The sequence below is a fragment of the Staurois parvus genome, unplaced genomic scaffold (assembly GCF_062004578.1).
Source record: "Staurois parvus isolate SC_StPar_1 unplaced genomic scaffold, SC_StPar_1.0 ptg001363l, whole genome shotgun sequence".
Taxonomy (NCBI): Eukaryota; Metazoa; Chordata; class Amphibia; order Anura; family Ranidae; genus Staurois; species Staurois parvus.
The window spans coordinates 260,769-280,685 of NW_028319159.1; the positions used below are offsets into that span (position 1 = coordinate 260,769).

Here is a 19,917-nt window from a genome sequence, read left to right on the forward strand (position 1 = left end):
ATGTGCATTTTAAGGTTACATAGTTACATAGTTAGTCTGGCTGAAAAAAAGACAAAAGTCCATCCAGTTCAACCATTAAAAGTTATAATCCTATACCCACAGTTGATCCAGAGGAAGGCAAAAAAACAACAAAGTATGATCTAATTTGCTCCTGCAGGGAAAACATTCCTTCCTGATCCCCCGAGACGCAATCGGATATTCCCTGGATTAACTTTACCTATAAATGTTATATCCAGTTATATTCTGTGTATCCAAGAAAGTATCCAGGACTTTTTGTAAAGCAATCCACTGAGCTGGCCAGAACCAACTATTGAGGGAGTCTATTCCACATTTTCACAGCTCTTACTGTGAAGAAACCTTTCTGTGTTTGGAGATTAAATTTAATAAAGACGTAAAGAGCGCCCCCTTGTCCTCTGTGATGACCTCAGGGGGAATAACTACACCGAGTTCACTATATGAACCACTGATGTATTATATATGGAAATCATATCCCCCCTTATGTATTATACATAGAGATCATATCCCCCCTTATGTATTATACATGGAGATCATATCCCCCTTATGTATTATACATGGAGATCATATCCCCCTTATGTATTATACATGGAGATCATATCCCCCCTTATGTATTATACATGGAGATCATATCCCCCCTTATGTATTATACATGGAGATCATATCCCCCCTTATGTATTATACATGGTGATCATATCCCCCTTATGTATTATACATGGAGATCATATCCCCCCTTATGTATTATACATGGTGATCATATCCCCCCTTATGTATTATACATGGTGATCATATCCCCCCCTTATGTATTATACATGGAGATCATATCCCCCCTTATGTATTATACATGGAGATCATATCCCCCTTATGTATTATACATGGAGATCATATCCCCCCCTTATGTATTATACATGGAGATCATATCCCCCTTATGTATTATACATGGAGATCATATCCCCCCTTATGTATTATACATGGCGATCATATTATTATTATTATAATACAGGATTTATATGGCGCCAACAGTTTGCTCAGCGCTTTACAATATAAGGGAGACAGTACAATTACAATACATTTCAGTACAGAAGGAATAGGACGGCCCGGCTCGTGGAGCTTACAATCTAAAGGAAGGGGGAGGTGGTACAAAAGGTGATAGCTGCGGGGGATGATCTGGCGGAGGTGATTCAAGTACAGTTCTTAGGTGGAGGTGGGGTAGGCTTCCCTGAAGAAGTGAGTTTTTAAAGAGTGCCTAAAGGCAGACAGGGTGGGGGCTGACCGGACATGCTGTGGTAGGGAGTTCCGGAGGATGGGAGAGGCTCTGGAGAAGTCCTGGAGGCGAGCATGGGAGGAGGTGATGAGGGAGCTAGAGAGGAGGATATCATGGGAGGAGCAGAGCGGGTGATTTGGGCGGTATCTGTGGATGAGGTTGGCGATGTAGCTAGGGGCAGTGTTGTGGACGGCTTTGTAAGCTGTGGTTAGTATTTTGAATTTTATACTTTGGGTTAGTGGAAGCCAGTGGAGGGATTGGTAGAGAGGGGCAGCAGTCGTTGATCGGTTGGTAAGGTGTATGAGTCTAGCAGCAGCATTCATAATAGACTGAAGGGGGGATAGCCTGTGTATCAGTAGACCAGAGAGGAGGGAGTTGCAGTAATCAAGGCGGGATATAACGAAGGCGTGGATAAATATCCCCCCTTATATATTATACATGGAGATCATATCCCCCTTATGTACTATACATGGTGATCATATCCACCCTTATGTATTATACATGGAGATAATATCCCCCCTTATGTATTATACATGGAGATCATATCCCCCCCTTATGTATTATACATGGAGATCATATCCCCCCTTATGTATTATACATGGAGATCATATCCCCCTTATGTATTATACATGGAGATCATATCCCCCCTTATGTATTATACATGGAGATCATATCCCCCCTTATGTATTATACATGGAGATCATATCCCCCCCTTATGTATTATACATGGTGATCATATCCCCCTTATTTATTATACATGGAGATCATATCCCCCCTTATGTATTATACATGGAGATCATATCCCCCCTTATGTATTATACATGGTGATCATATCCCCCCCTTATGTATTATACATGGTGATCATATCCCCCTTATGTATTATACATGGAGATCATATCCCCCCCTTATGTATTATACATGGAGATCATATCCCCCTTATGTATTATACATGGAGATCATATCCCCCCCTTATGTATTATACATGGAGATCATATCCCCCTTATGTATTATACATGGAGATCATATCCCCCCTTATGTATTATACATGGAGATCATATCCCCCCTTATGTATTATACATGGAGATCATACCCCCCCTTATGTATTATACATGGAGATCACATCCCCCTTATGTATTATACATGGAGATCATATCCCCCCCTTATGTATTATACATGGAGATCATATCCCCCCTTATGTATTATACATGGAGATCATATCCCCCTTATGTATTATACATGGAGATCATATCCCCCCTTATGTATTATACATGGAGATCATATCCCCCCTTATGTATTATACATGGAGATCATATCCCCCCTTATGTATTATACATGGTGATCATATCCCCCCTTATGTATTATACATGGAGATCATATCCCCCATTATGTATTATACATGGAGATCATATCCCCCCTTATGTATTATACATGGTGATCATATCCCCCCTTATGTATTATACATGGAGATCATATCCCCCCTTACCTATTATACATGGAGATCATATCCCCCCTTATGTATTATACATGGAGATCATATCCCCTCCTTATGTATTATACATGGTGATCATATCCCCCCTTATGTATTATATATAGAGATCATATCCCCCCTTATGTATTATACATGGAGATCATATCCCCCCTTATGTATTATACATGGAGATCATATCCCCCCTTATGTATTATACATGGAGATCATATCCCCCTTATGTATTATACATGGAGATCATATCCCCCCCTTATGTATTATACATGGAGATCATATCCCCCTTATATATTATACATGGTGATCATATCCCCCCTTATGTATTATACATGGAGATCATATCCCCCTTATGTATTATACATGGAGATCATATCCCCTCCTTATGTATTATACATGGTGATCATATCCCCCCTTATGTGTTATACATGGAGATCATATCCCCCCTTATGTATTATACATGGAGATCATATCCCCCCTTATGTATTATACATGGAGATCATATCCCCCCTTATGTATTATACATGGAGATCATACCCCCCCTTATGTATTATACATGGAGATCATATCCCCCCTTAATCTCCTCTTCTCAAGAGAGAATAAATTCAGTTCCTCTAATCTTTCCTCATAGCTGATCTCCTCCATGTCTCTTATCAGTTTGGTTGCCCTTCTCTGTACTTTCTCCAGTTCCCCAATGTTCTTTTTGTGAATTAGTGCCCAAAACTGAACTGCATATTCCAGATGAGGTCTTACTAATGATTTGTACCGGAGTAATATGATCTCTCTCTCTCTGGAGTCTATACCTCTCCTAATACAAGAGAGGATTTTGCTCGCCTTAGAACCCGCAGCTTGGCATTGCTGCCATTATTAAGCTGGTGATTGTGTTGTTATACTAGGTGCAGTGATCAGGGACACTGGGATGGCTGGCACTTCAGTCTGTGAGTGTACATGCACTGTAACAGGCTGCAGCAACTGTTCTCTCTGCTTTCACAGCTGATCTGTGTGAGAGAACCGATATTTACTTTAATTTTTTTATTTTTCACCATGTGATTACTGTGATTAGACACAGCAATCACATGGTACAAGACCACATAATCAGAGGGATATAATGCGATCCGCTGTGTCCCGGGATCATGCCGATCATGGGGCTCCCAAGTGCGTGCTCCGTGAGCTGTGTACGAGCCTCTGATGCAGGAGGACATTCACAAGCGTCCAATCACATTGGCACACATCCCGTCTGGCCGTTTACGTACGGACTGGACAGGAAGCAATTCAATGATATGTATAGAAGAAAAATTAGACTTTAGTGGCTGTAATTGAAGCAAGCGGTGCAGTTTTAGTCTGCAGTCTATGGAGACTTTCCTTTTACATGGACTTATTGCTGAATATTAGTGGCGCTCAGGGATTATTAAATGAAAACATAAGGCTGTGCGCAGACTTGGTGCGGAAAAAGCAGAACGCTGACTACTTCATGATTCAGGTTTGTATTTTTAGGTATCTAATGCAGAATTAATCTGAGATGCTCTTTACAGTGAAAAAAAAATTCTAGCGATCCAACCAGTGAAACATTTCCTGTCTATGCAGTTTGCGTTTGATCCATTTGGTGCGTTTTGCATTTTTGCACACATTTCATGTGGTTTTTGTTTCCAACTTGTTGCTGGGCAGATTAAAACATGAAATGCATAAAAACCATATCAAAGACACATCAAGACTGCATCATATATGCACTACATGCATTTCTGCAGAGTTTCTATTGAAGTCTATTGAACCAAAAAAGCAAGGTTTTGTGTTTGTTTTTTGTTTCATTTAGCAAAAAATTTAAACAAACTCAGTGGTGATTAAATACTACCAAAAGAAAGCTCTATTTGTGTGAAACAAATGATAACAATTTCATATGGTTACAGTGTTGCATGACCGCGCAATTGTCATTCAAGGTGTGACAGTGATTAAAACGTGAAATGCATAAAAACCACATCAAAGACACGTGAACAACACATCAAATATGCACTACATGTATTTCTGCAGCGTCTTCATTGAAGTCTATTGAACCAAAAAGGCAACGTTTTGCGTTTAAAAAAGTCGCTGACTCTTTCCAAAAAACGCACCAGGTGAAAATGCGGAGATGTGAACAGGGGTGGACTGACAACTCATGGGGCCCCTGGGCAATAGGGGATCATGGGGCCCCTGTGTCCTTGCCCACACTCAAAAACCCTATAAAAAAGGTACCAGGGGCATCTCATGGGGCCCCCTACTGACCCCGGGCCCTCGGGCAGTGCCCGAGTGCTCAAATGGTCAGTCCGCTCCTGGATGTGAACTTGTCCCATAGGATATCATGTTAACACCTTCCCGCCCGGCCTATAGCAGATTGACAGCCGGACGGGACACTCGCCGTTGTGACTGGGCGTCATATGATGTTCTGTCAAAACGAGCCACTCATGCGGCCGTGGGTCATGCGGCCGTGGGACCGCGCAGTGGCCTGATCTGTCATCGGCTGTGTCCAGTGTCATGTGACCGCTGTGACCAATCACAGCAGATGACATGTCTATTGTATACAATGGATGGCTTCCTGCCATGCCATCCATTGTATACAATTATGTTGTAAGCTGTGACTGATCAAGGCAGTCACATGATACAGACAGGGCCAATCACAACCCATCTGTATCATGTGATCAGCTTTGCCTAATCACAACAAAAGACTGAATGAATCAGTTTCATTCAGTAACAATGATTGCAAATATCAATGAAATACATCGGTATTAGCAATCATAATGTGTTATAAAAAAAAAAAAACCTGATCACTTGCCCAGAGTAGTTCAATGTTACTATGGTATGGTGCGCTGAAAAATAAAATAGTAAAAAAAAAGAAAAAATGTAATAAAAGAAAAAAATAATAATAGAAACATTTGAAAAAAATACAAATTCAATTATTATTATTATTTTCACCAAACAAATGTAGCAGAATACATTTTGACCTAAATTTATGAAGAAATATTATTTACTTGCAAACATTTATAACAGAAATGAAGAAAAGTGTTTTTTTTTTTCAAAAGTTTCAGGGCTCTATTTTTTTAATTAGCAGAAAATAAAAAACTCCGTGGTGATTAACCATTTCAATACCGGGCAATTTTCCCCCTTCCTGCCCAGGCCAGTTTTCCGGTTTCAGCGCTCTCACACTTTGAATGACAATTGCGCGGTCATACAACACTGTACACAAACTAAAATTTTATCATTTTCTTCACACAACTAGAGCTTTCTTTTGGTGGTATTTAATCACCGCCGGGATTTTTATTTTTTGCTAAATTAACAAAAAAAGACCAAAAATTTTGAAAAAAAACCCACGTTTTTCTTTGTTTCTGTTATAAAAGTTTACAAATAAATAATTGTTCTTCATAAATTTAGGCCGAGATGTATTCTGCTACATGTCTTTGGTGAAAATAACCCAAATTAGGATGTATTATTTAGTTTGTAGGAAAGTTATAGAGTTCACAAACTATGGGATAGATCTGAATATTGATCAATCCTGTACTGACAGCCAATCTAATTTCTTGAGGTCCAAGAATGTCAGAACAGTACAGATATCCCCCCAAATGTCAGAACAGTACAGATATCCCCCAAATGTCAGAACAGTACAGATATCCCCCAAATGTCAGAACAAGACAGATATCCCCCAAATGTCAGAACAAGACAGATATCCCCCAAATGTCAGAACAGTACAGATATCCCCCAAATGTCAGGACAGTACAGATATCCCCCAAATGTCAGAACAGGACAGATATCCCCCAAATGTCAGGACAGTACAGATATCCCCCAAATGTCAGAACAGGACAGATATCCCCCAAATGTCAGGACAGTACAGATATCCCCCAAATGTCAGAACAGGACAGATATCCCCCAAATGTCAGGACAGTACAGATATCCCCCAAATGTCAGGATGGTACAGATATCCCCCAAATGACCCCTTTTTGCAGAGTAGACAGTCCAACGTACTTCATAACAGGCATGGGACCTGGTGATTGGCATGTCAGGGAGCCAATGAGAGCGCGTGACCCCCCCTGCCTGGAAAAGCGAAATCTCACACACACACATATATATACCCTGTTTCCCCGAAAATAAGACCTAGTACTATTTTTGGGAATTGCTGAAGTATAAGACCGACCCCGAAAATAAGACCTAGTTGTGACCTAGATTTTTTCAGCTGAGACGTGGCGCAACGCCGTTGCGCCACCTCTGGTGCTGGCCCTGTGCACACCAATGTCTACTGTCTCTTATCAACACAGATGTGTGGCTTTTGTGTTTGCAAGTGACAGTCCTTCTTGTAAGTGACGATCCGCGCCCACAGAACCTCCCTACCTCTGTACTCACTGCGGAACAGGGAAGGGACAGTTATCTGTGAGCGCAGTGTGCAGTGTGTTTAGGGGCGGGGCATCTCATCCTGCAGCCTATTGCAGGGAAGCCGATGCCCCAGGGGTGATCGCTGGCCAGTGGGGAAGAGGCTGTGTGAGTGCGTTTGGAAGATAGGACCCAAAACGGGAATTACTATAGAGAGGGGCCGGCTGTTGACAGCTGTGTTCTGCAAAGCTAGCTAACCATATGAGGGCAGTGGGGGGGGGAGGGGGGATGTGTATAGCTGCAGTCAGGTGTTGCAGAGGTAAATTTACAGGTGAGTTGCAGAAAGGGTGCAGAGCTGAGCTGTGGCTGGGGGGTGCAGAGCTGAGCTGTGGCTGGGGGGTGCAGAGCTGAGCTGTGGCTGGGGGGTGCAGAGCTGAGCTGTGGCTGGGGGTGCAGAGCTGAGCTGTTGCTGGGGGGTGCAGAGCTGAGCAGCGGCTGGGGGGTTGCAACCCACATCTTCACCCCCCTGCCACAGCTCAGCTCTGCACCCCCCAGCAACAGCTCAGCTCTGCACCCCCCGGCCACAGCTCAGCTCTGCACCCCCTGGCCACAGCTTTACTCTGTACCCCCCTAGCCACAGCTCGCCTCTGCACCCCCCCAGTCACAGCTCACCTGTGCACCCCCCCAGTCACAGCTCACCTCTGCACCCCCCAGCCACAGCTCACCTCTGCACCCCCCAGCCACAGCTCACCTCTGCACCCCCCATCCACAGCTCAGCTCTGCACCCCCCAGCCAAAGCTCACCTCTGCACCCCTCAAGCCACAGCTCGGCTGTGCACCCCCCAGCCACAGCTCAGCTCTGCACCCCCCAGCCACAGCTCAGCTCTGCACCCCCCAGCCACAGCTCAGCTCTACATCCCTCCAGCCACAGCTCACCTCTGCACCCCCCCAGCCACAACTCAGCTCTGCACCCCTCCAGATACATTTTGCCTCTGCACCCCCCAGCCACAACTCAGCTCTGAACCCCTCCAGATACAGCTTGCCTCTGCACCCCCCAGCCACAACTCAGCTCTGCACCCCTCCAGATACAGCTCGCCTCTGCACCCCCAGCCACAGCTCACCTCTGCACCCCCACCTCTACACCTCCCCAGCCACAGCTCACCTCAGCACCCCCCAACCACAGCTCACCTCTGTACCCCCCAGCCACAGCTCAGCTCTGCACCCCTCCAGCCACAGCTTGCCTCTGCACCCCCCAGCCACAGCTCACCTCTGCACCCCTCCAAGCACAGATCACCTCTGCATCCCCCAGCCACAACTCGCCTCTGCACCCCCCAGCCACAGCTCACCTCTGCACCCCCCAGCCACAGCTCGCCTCTGCACCCCCCAGCCACAGCTCACCTCTGCACCCCCCAGCCACAGCTCACCTCTGCACCCCCCAGCCACTGCTCACCTCTGCACCCCCCAGCCACAGCTCACCTCTGCACCCCCCAGCTACAGCTCACCTCTGCACCCCCCATCCACAGTTTTCCTCTGCACCCCCCAGCCACAGTTTTCCTCTGCACCCCCTGTCCGCAACTCAATCCATGCACCATCTGTGGCTCATCTCTGCACCCTGTCTGAAAGTCACCTGTCAATTCACCTCTACAACACCTGACTGCAGCCCACAACTGTCATCAGCCGGCCCTCTATAGTAACCTTCATCCACAACTTTCTTCATCAAAAATGCATGCACAGCGTTTTCCATGTATTCAAATGGACCCGGTACACCAGCGCAGTCAGTTGCAGGTTTCGTGTGCAAGAATAAATGGTAGAATGCGCTGCATTATTTCTGCACAGAACTGTACTGGAACACACCAAAAGAGCACAAGGAGTGTTGTGAGCACTCCAGAATGCATCCGAGGCATTACAGGCATTAAAGCACTATGTAGCTCCTCCCACAGCGCCGAGAACGCTTCACAAGCCACTTTTGCTACAATTACAACACCCATCAGAAAGTAGTGCTCTCTCTGCTTCTGCTCTCTCTATTTCTCACAAAATGTCAGAAATGGTTAATTATTTACTATTTTTCAGTGCATTCTGGGTATTTAGGAGGGTCTCCTGAGATTATCTTTTAAAGATGCTTCTAAACGCAAACGTGCATAACCGTGGCTAAACGCGCATAAACGCGGTAGGTAAACGCGACTAAACTGACGTTTTTAACCTATGTTTTCTAGCAGTCAGTTTCCACCATTCAGAAAAGTTTTTCTGTACATGAGCCCTAACTACAGGTATATTTTTTCCAGGTCCTGTGCTGAGCGGCTCCTCTTCTAGTAACCATAGGGCTTACTCACTTGTCACAGCTGCCATTCACAGAATACCTTGTATTTTTTCAATGAATACAAGGCGTTCTTTGAATGGATGAGGTGGAGAGGCAGGGCAGTAACAGAATAGGACCTGGAAGACCTCAGCGATCATTATAGTAGCTAGCAACTGCTACAGTGATTCTCTACTTCCGTAGCTGTCCTACATGTATGAGATATCCAAGCTGGACTGATGTAACTAATTAACCTGGAGTTCAGATTTTTGAAAATTTTGGAAAGAGTAGGGTAGAACTCCAGTTCTGGTGGCCACATGACAAATTAGGGGAAACCTCCATAATGGGGACACAGAATTCCTCTTTAAATTATACCGGTAAATTTTAATGTATTAACAAATCATTGACCTCTACCTGGGGTGATGCCAGTAGCAGACTGCCGATCCAAGCTGTCCATAGCATGATACGGTTGCGTTGTCCAGCGCTGGTGAAGCTGAGGGGGTACAAGATTGCCCAGTGGCGGTCCAGACTGATTACCACCAGAACTAATGCTGCAGAATACATGGCAAACAACTTTCCAAAATTAAGGATCTTGCAGGAAAGTTCATCTGCATACCACTGAATCATTATATTCCACATGGCATCCAGCGGCATGACCAAGAGAGTCACCAGCAAGTCGGCCACGGAGAGGCTGAGGATGAGAATCCGGAGGTGAGACTTACATCTTTTACCACTGATGCTGCACAGAACAGCCACGTTGCTGCACGACGCTATCAGGAAGAAGCAGCAGGTGACACCTACACGAACTTTAGCAGCTGCTGTGAATGTAGGTTCTCTCCAGGGGCCTGGGAATCCCAAAGCTGAGACGTTGGCATCAGACACTACCAGATGGCTTTGATTCACGATAGCTGGCTGCATCGCCATGTTTAGTCTAAAAACATATACAGAAAAAAAAAGAAACATTTAGAATAATTTGACTTGTAGTAAGGTCAGACTTCATTATTTATTTTCTTTTTATAAAATTATTTGTGGTCCTCAAACACTTTTAATGACATCATAAATGGCGGAATCAACCAACATTTTTGAGGACTATAAAAGAATAAGTTCACCCAATGCTTATTTGTTAATTTGACGCCATCAGAGTTAAATCATGTACCCAATGATTGCAGAGACAGGAGAATGGGCCACCAAGAATCCCACCTTGCCCCAGTGGTTTTAATATTGTAGTAATTTATCAGTTCATATAGTAAACTGCCCAGGGACCGATGATGCTGGTGGCAGCACTATGTGGGTTCATGTCCATGGTAGCACAGTGGCTTAGTGGTTCGCCCATGATTGGGATTTTGGTGGTTAGCCCTTGGTTGGGATTTTGGTGGTTAGCTCTTAGTTGGGATTTTGGTGGTTAGCTCTTAGTTGGGATTTAGGTGGTTAAGCCTTGTTGGGATTTTGGAGGTTAGCCCTTTGTTGGAATTTTGGTGGTTAGCCCCTTGTTGGGATTTTGGAGGTTAGCCCTTTGTTGGGATTTTGGTGGTTAGCCCTTGGTGGGATTTTGGTGGTTAGCTCTGACGCAGGTGGCAGGACTATGGGGGTCATGTCCATGACAGCACAGTGACTTAATGGTTAGGCCTTGGTTGGGATTTTGGAGGTTAGCCCTTTGTTGGGATTTTGGTGGTTAGCTCTTGGTTGGGATTTTGGTGGTTAGCCCTTGGTTGGGATTCTGGTGGTTACCCTTTGGTAGGGATTTTGGTGGTTAGCCTTTGGTTGGGATTTTGGTGGTTAGCCCTTGGCTGCGTTTTTTTTGGTTAGTTCTTCATTGAGATTGAGGTGGTTAGCCCTTGGCTGTGATTTAGGTTGGTTGGTTGGGATTTTGGTGGTCAGCTCTTGCTTGAGATTTTGGTGGTTAGCACTGATGCTGGTGGCAGCACTATGTGAGCTCATGTCCATGGCAGCACAGTGGCTTAGTGGTTAGGTCTTGGTTAGGATTTAGGCGGTTAGCCCTTAGTTGGAATTTTGATGGTTAGCCCTTGGTTGGAATTATGGTGGTTAACCTTTGTGACAGGAGTCACTTTGGGTGGGGGGCCCATGGAACCCAGCGCACTTCGGAGAGGTGGGGAGACCCCTGTCTCAGCTCCCCATATCCCTATTATGTGTAAGTCACCCTGTGCCTGTTAGGGGTACAGGGTGATCTGTCCTAACATTGGGTAGGCATGTATAGGTGGGGTGGGGGGTTGTTGATTGTTTAATGCCATGCGGTTGCATCCCATTGTTCTATTGTTTGTCTTGCTTGGGAGCAAACTATCATGGGATGTATGTGTTTATGTATATTAGCTAAGTTGGGGGGGGAGGCTTAGTTGTCTCCAGCAGCCCTCCCTCCTGATGGGACTGCCTGCTGGTGTGAAGTTTGAATACCTGTGTGTCGTCTCGTCTTCTATGGTGTACGGTCAGCAGTGGCGTCTGTTGTCAGTGTTCGGACAGGAAAGCGGGAGTTTGCCGGAAATACACAAGTGCAGTTGGGGTCGGTTCTGTTACATTGATGGTAGCAGTGGGATTGTGCTTCCAAGCTGTGAACACGTTCAAACCACCACCAGGATTCAAGATCAGAAAAGTAGATGTTGGTCATCCCAGTGGAGATATGGACATGGCATCAGAGTTCCTGGGGCTGCTGCAGATCGTTCTTACAACATACCCCAGGACTGTGTCTGCGGATGAGTACCTGGAGCTCAGGCAGCGGATTTGGGTGGTGCTTTTGAGTGGAGCCCTCCAGGTTGCTGGTATGTACAAGGACAAGTACTATCCAACCCCAGGGGAATGGGCCAGGGACCAACGGAAGTTACGGATGCCATTCCTGGGAGAGCGACCTCAGGAGCAATGGGTGACTGAGTTGGACAAGCTGGTCCAGCAGGAGATAGAGCTGGACAACCGATATCGGGCTCTGCAATGGTACACAGAGAAATATTTAGGGGTGATAACAGAATGCTCTCCGGAGGGATAGGACTTTAGTGGCCCTGGATTGCTGTGGGAGAGCCTTACAGATCATTTTGTGTTTGGCGATGAAGGAGAACCTACCCTTGAGGACCTGTGGGAAGACAGAGGTTATGTTCAGCCTCACAAGGGTCTCAGAGCTTGAACCAGATCTGGAATACCTGCTGATGAAAGAACAGCATCTGGAAAGGGCATACAGGCAACTGCTAAAACATGTTCAGCAGCATGCCCAAGAATCAGCAGTGGAAATTCCAGAGATTGCTGTCCCCAAACCTGTAGTGCTGACAAAAGGGCAGAGCTCTACTAGCCGCTGCCCAGCGCTGGTAACATCTTCTGGGTTCCACGAACAGGAGATAGTGAACCCCTAGCCCCAGACACCAGTTCCAGAGACTGGGGATTTGATAGACTTCTCTACTGAGGAAAAACAACCTGGTGAGCCTCCAGCAGAAGAGCTGGCAACAGGGCCAAACATTGCTGAACTCTGCCCAGCACTGGTAACATCTTCTGGGTTCCACGGACAGGAGATGGTGAACCCCTATCCCCAGACACCAGTTCCAGAGACTGGGGATTTGATTGACTTTTCTGTTGAGGAGGAACCAGCCGGTGTGCCTCCAGCAGAAGAGCTGGCATCAGGGCATGGCGTTGTTGACCTCTGCCCATAACAATCAGCACTGCAGGAGCTACAGGAAGAGGATATAATCGGCACCTCACAACTGCAGCTTGAGCTGATGTCCGTGGATGGGACTTCGGTCTCCACTGACACAACCCCAGAAAAGGGTCTGGCATTGGGATAGGAGGATGTCAGCCTTACTTTCCGAACACTGGGGGATGTCCATCAAGTCAAAGTGGATGAGACTACAGTCACCACCTGGCTACCCCAGGGTTGCTGGTCAGTCGGCCCAGCCACCCTGTCTTCTCTCCAGCAGCTGAGAGGACTTCAGGGAGAAGGACCAGCCCGTACTTCTCCCTAGCGGCGGGTATGTTCTACGAAAGAGGCAGAGGTTGGCTGGGTAAGTAATGCTTTGTGTGGGACAATTTGCTTGGGGTACTGTGTGGGTGGTGGCAATGAGGGACTGGAAGTACAGATAACTTCGGAGTAAACCTGTTTGGGGTCTCCTCCTGCGTTAGTCTAAAGCCGAAAGGGGAGATATGTGATGGGAGACTCTTTGGGTGGGGGGCCCATGGAACCCAGCGCACTTCAGAGAGGTGGGGAGACCCCTGTCTCAGCTCCCCATATCCCTATTATGTGTAAGTCACCCTGTGCCTGTTAGGGGTACAGGGTGATCTGTCCTAATATTGGGTAGACATGTATAGGTGGGGTGGGGGGTTGTTGATTGTTTAATGCCATGTGGTTGCATCCCATTGTTCTATTGTTTGTCTTGCTTGGGAGCAAACTATCATGGGATGTATGTGTTTATGTGTATTAGCTTAGTGAGGGCGGGGGGTGTCTTCAGCAGCCCTCCCTCCTGATGGGACTGTCTGCTGGTGTGAAGTTTGAACACCTGTGTGTCGTCTGGTCTTGTGTGGTCAGCTGTGGTGTCTGTTGTCAGTGTTCGGACGGGGAAGCGGTACTCTAATGGAAGTACCCTAGTGCAGTCTGGGGTTGGTTCCATTACAACCTTTGGTAGGGATTTTGGGGTTAGCCCTTGGTTGGGGTTTTGGTGGTTAACACTTGGTTGGGATTTTAGTGGTTAGGTGGTTAGGCCTTGGTTGGGGTTTTGGTGGTTAACACTTGGTTGGGATTTTAGTGGTTAGGTGGTTAGGCCTTGGTTGGGATTTTGGTGGTTAACCCTTGGTTGGGATTAATGTGGTTAGTCCTTGGTTGGGATTTTGATTCAGATCCCAACCAGGTAACTATTGGGATCGGAACGTTCATGTGAAAGGGGCCAAACAGGGAAATCTCCCACACTACAAAGACATGCTAGTAGGTTAATTGGCTCCTGTCTAATTTGGTCATAGTATGTGTATGTATGTGAGATAGGGACTTTAAATTTTAAGCTCCTTGTGAGCAGGGACTGACGTGAATGTACAATACATAAATTACTGGCGCTATATAAATATCTGTAATAATACAAATTAAATTGAACATGGTGTCGGCAAATCATAAACAAGCAAAATACACTTACGATAATGTATGTTTTTTGGTGCATTTCTAATGTGTTTACCTACCAAAAAAGTAAAGCCTACATATAGCTACAAAAATCAAAGCACAAACTAAGCATAAGGGACATGACTTACGGTACCTTCAGTGTGATGCATCCCTGGTGCTTATGTCTTTTACCTGCTCAGGCATCAAGTATCAACATTTTCAGCCGGCAATTTTATTTACAGTAGAAGTGATTCAAGTGGCTATAGAGCCACTCGATCACTTCTACAGGTGGCAGAAAGGGGTACCCCTTCTCCCCTGCCGCCTTTGATTGGTGGCATCACATGGACTGAACAGAGAAAGTGGAACTGATGTTGTTTCTCTCTCTCTGTGAGATCAGAAGCTAGGAGAGATGAGGATTATGTCACTTCCGGTTTCAGGAGAGACGAGGATTATGTCACTTCCAGTTTCAGGAGAGACGAGGATTATGTCACTTCCAGTTTCAGGAGAGAGGAGGATTATGTCACTTCCGGTTTAGGTTTAGTGTTTGCAATCTCTTACAGGCTTGTACAAGCATCTGCTCAAACTGATGAGAGATATGGGGTCTCATACACCCCTGATCTCTCCATAAAAAGGTGTCTCCAAACTTGTCACAGCCCATGCTATCACAGGGGGTGTTGTCCATCCATTGTGATAGTAATAACGTTTATAAAACAAAAATTAAAGGGACAGTGTAAAAAAAGTTTTAAATAAATAATAAAATAAAAACGTTTAAAGCGCTCCCGCCCCCCATGCTCATACGCAAATGCGAACACAAGTCCCACACGGGGTTCGCACCACACATGTGAACGTCAGAGCAAGAGCAATCATTTTAGCTCCAGACCTCCTGTGTAACTCTAAACTGGTAACCTGTAAAAGCTTATAAAGACTTGTCCATGGAAAGATTTAGGTACCGTAGTTTGGTGCCGTTTCACCGGTGTGCGCAATTTTAAAGCATGACATGTTTGGTATCTATTTACTCATCTATTATAATTTACCAAAAATTGGCTATTATATTGTGGCTCTGTGCACTAAAATTCATGAAATTTTATTTTTTCCCAAAAGGTTTGTGCTTGAAAAACTGCCGAGCAAATAAAACATTGTGACATAAAAAATTTGCCCCACCATTTTATTCTCTAGGTACTCTGCTTTGGGGGTTCTAAGTAATTTTCTAGCCAAAAAAATATTATTTTTACATGTATGACAGACACGTCAGAATTGGCCTGGGTGGCAAGTGGTTAAAAAGACTGAGAAAAACTTGAAAACATCAAAGATACATTTGTCAAAGCTTATATTGCTTACTAGGTTTACATCTACTGTAAGTGTTCTCGTCTAATAATATATCTTCCAATTACCAAGCACTTTGAGAACAATGATGTCCCAAATTTGAACCTTTTAAAAGCAAAGCTGAAAGAAGGATTCTTTTTCCACTGATTTTAATGAAAAGTAATAGTCTGCTTGAAAGGATCTACTTATCCTCAATGGTTTTCTCATTCATACCATACTCAGCCCTAAATGATTGAACTCCCCAGATATTTTCGTTCTATGGAATTAAAAAAATACCTGTGTATATCAATAGACAATGGACATGCTCCATGTTCTAGCAGACATGGCGTATCCTAATTTTTACCTTTATTACTTTGCCACTCAGAACCCTGTCCATGACCGGCTAATTCCTGGGAAATGGCACCATTTTATCAAATTGCACCGGTTTATCTCTAATAGAGTATTTATGTCTCCCAAATCAATCATTGACCTTTTGAAGTGTTTTTCCAATGTAATGATATCCACATGGGCATTTCAACAAATAAACCGCAAAACTCATCCGGCATGTATATTATTCCTTGATGTTGATCTTGTAATCCAAATGTGGATGGTGAAATTCCTTTGATCATATGGGAACATTGAATACAACTTAAAGTCCTTTTCACATGGGTTGGAATGTAAACATCCTCTGTGACAGCAATAGGCAGTGACAGGCAGTGGCGTCCCTAGGCAGGTGCGGGGGCTGCGGCCCGCACCAGGTGACACTGACCGCATGGGGTGACACTGCACCTGCCGACAATCCCTGCAGGATGGATTCAATCCATCCTGTGGGGATCGTCGGCTTGCTTTACAACTTACCTTTTCATAGAGCTGGTCCAGTGTCACCCCATATATAGGTGCAAGAAAAAGTATGTGAACCCCATGGGATTACATGGAGTTTTGCATGAGAGGACACTTCATGCAAGTCTTCAGAAGCTTCATGCAAGTCAACAATTCTTGATCGTAGGTCTTCTGAGAGCTCTTTTCTGCGAGGCATGGTTCACATCAGACAGTGCTTCTTGAAACCAGTAAACCCAAAACAGGTGTGTGTTTTTTAAGGGCAGGACAGCTGTCAGCAACACATCCAATATAATCACACTTATTGGAGTCAAGGTTGGCTCACTCCTGGCTCCAATTAGCTCTGGGAGAAGTCATTAAGCTCGGGCCTCACACACTTTTTCCTCCCTGCACTGTGAATGTTTACATGTTATGTGCAATTAAACCATGGCAACATCTAATGTTTGTGTAGTATTATGTTCAGCAGACTGTGTTCTTCTATTGTTGTGACTTAGATGACGTTCAGAGCACATTTTATGCCCAATTCATGCAAAACTCCACGTAATCCCAAGGGGTTCACATACTTTTCTTGCAACTGTAGGTTGCATGCCGACGATCCCCGCAGGATGGATGGGATTTGCGGATTAGGGAGCATAATGGATCGGACTCCGATCCATTATGTTCAATCCGCAGATCCGAACTATCCTGCGGGGATCGTCGGCATGCAACCTTTACAGGGTGACACCCCCTCCATGAAAAGGTAAGTTGTAAATAATGCCGACGATCCCTGCAGGATGGATCAGATCTGCGGATTGAGCATAATGGATCGGAGTCCTATCCATTATGCTCAATCCGCAGATCCGATCCATTCTGCGGGGATCGTCGGAGGGGGTGTCACCAAGTGTTACCGCACCGGGTGACACCAACCCTAGGGACGCCTCTGGTGACAGGTACTCTTTTCAGAGAGATCTGGGTTCAATAAGACTTCAGATCTCTCTTGTGCCCTTAAAATCATTAATCACACTTCTCCTATCTCTATTCTCACTCTTCCCTTTGTATTTTAACTCGCCTCCTCTCTCCATTCCCTGGGTTTGAACATCTTCCATCTATAGGTCCCTGAGGGACCCCATTGGTTATGATCAATAGATATTTATTTTTCTTATTGAAACATTGTATTTTGCACATTACCAGTTCTGGCCCAAATGGGCTGCAGTTTGTATGGGATGCAGGGGGAATGGATGTATATCTTCTCTGTACTGACTTGTAATTTCTTATGAAAAAAACGAATAAACAAAATCATTAATCACACCAAGATCCGTGTGATTAAATGCTGTTCTTTTTTAACCTCTTCACGCCGGCCGAATGCAAATGTGCGGCCTGCCAGTGTCTGGGCCTAGACGCAGAGCGGGCGCACATTTGCTTTCTATTAAAAAAGCACATATGTGCCGAGTGCGCGCTCCCAGCACACATGTCCTGTACTCACAGAAAGGTCCCGATCTCCTCTTTCGATCGGGACCTTTCCCGATCATGTGACCGGCGCGACGGCGCGTCACGGTGGTCACATGACCCTAAACCCCGCCCCGCGTCCTGGCTTCTGAAACTCTTAAAGGGCCAGGAGGCGCCGGCGTGAAGGGGTTAAGAATGGCGCCATTTATTTCTGAGTAAACCAGAAGTGATATACAGCTCCGTTCACACCTAAACATTTTTTTTCGTGCTTTTTGCAGAAAGGCACTAAAGTCCATTTAACATGGTTTCCTATGGAACCCGTTCACATCTACGCTTTTTTTGAGCTGCTGAGTTTTTGGAAAGGGTCGGGACTTTTTTAAAAGCAAAAAGCAGCATTTTTGCTGCAATAGAGTTCAATTGAGAAGCTGCTGAAATGCATGGCAGTTTGTTTTTGCGGCGTTTTGCATTTTTATTCTGTCCGGCAACAAAAATAAATTCCATTTTAACAAAAAAAAACAAAAAACAGCTGAACAAAATGCAAAGTTCAGTAAAAACGCATCAAAACGTATGTAGAAAAACACAAAACAAACTGTGAAAATCACTGGAGAAAGCATCAAACGCAAACTGCATATACAGTATCTCCCAGAAGTGAGTCCACCCCTGACTTTTTTGTAAATATTTGATTCTCTCTTTTCATGTGACAACACTGAAGAAATGACACTTTGCTACAATGTGACGTAGTCAGTGTACAGCTTGTATAACATGGAAATGTGCTGTCCCCTCAAAATAACTCAACACACCACTAGGGGCAGACTGACAACTCATGGGGCCCCCAGGCAGTAAGGAACATGGGGCCCCTGTGTCCTTGCCCAAACTCAAAAAAGCCTATGAAAAAGGTACCAGGGGCATCTCATGGGGCCCCTACTGCCCCGGGCCCTCGGGCAGTGCCCGAGTTTCCAAATGGTCAGTCCGCCCCTGCACACCACCATTAATGTCTAAACCACTGGCAACAAAAGTGAGTACTTTACATCGTAGCAAAGTGTCATTTCTTCAGTGTTGTCACATGAAAAGATGTTATAAAATATTTACAAAAATGTGAGGGGTGGACTCACTTCTATGAGATACTGTATGTGAACGGAGCCCAAGGTCATCACTTTCAGGTTACTATATCATAGAGCCAAACAAAGCTGATCTGGTCTTTGTTCAGCTCTTTGATCAGCCGGTGGAAGCGCTGGCTGGTCAATCTACCGATGGGATGGGGGGAGTGTGGAGGGCACAATACTGGGATCAGGAGGGCACAGTACAGGTTCTGGGATATAATCTTGCATTATATTATACTTGCCAACTGTCCCGGATTTGCTGGGACAGCTTAGTAAAAAGCGTGACTGTCCCAGCAAATCCGGGACAGTTGGCAAGTATAATGCAATGCAAGATTATAATTGGGCCCCCAAGCCCCTGGGCAGTGCCCAAAGGTGCCCATGCATTGAGACAGCCCTGATCCCCACAGCCCCTTAAAAAGAATATGCTCCTGATATACTGGCATGAAATCTGTGTACTTTACCTGGTTACTAAACTGAGTGCGCATAGAGACAAGTTTTGTTGTCTTTGTTCTCTTTCTTATATGTATACAGTGAGCCAAGGTATGCCCATTTGGCTCCATTTTGTACTTTTGTATGCATTAACATCTAAAAAAAAACGATGGAAATGCTTACATAGTTAAATTGGACCAGCTTGTATCAATGTAACTATGTGTATACCATACCCTTAGGATCCCTCTAGAAGCTGGAAATCACTGTATAGATGCCGTTACTCCACTAGCTTCCAGGTCCTGTGCCAAGTGGCTGCCTTGCTGCATTGTGAGCACAGGAGCTCAACCGCTGGGCACAGGCGCCAATCAGAGAT

General features: G+C 45.2%; 1 protein-coding gene across 1 annotated transcript in view; it reads right to left on the reverse strand.

Moving 5' to 3' along the window:
• The window catches only part of LOC149436390 (gonadotropin-releasing hormone II receptor-like), a 97,210-nt gene that overhangs the window by 39,764 nt on the left and 37,529 nt on the right, over window positions 1-19,917 (reverse strand). Inside the window, exon 3 of the mRNA XM_089661666.1 lies at window positions 9,795-10,311. Coding sequence (XP_089517792.1) covers window positions 9,795-10,304 — 510 coding nt within the window. The 5' untranslated portion in view covers window positions 10,305-10,311. The remainder of the gene's footprint in view (window positions 1-9,794; window positions 10,312-19,917) is intronic.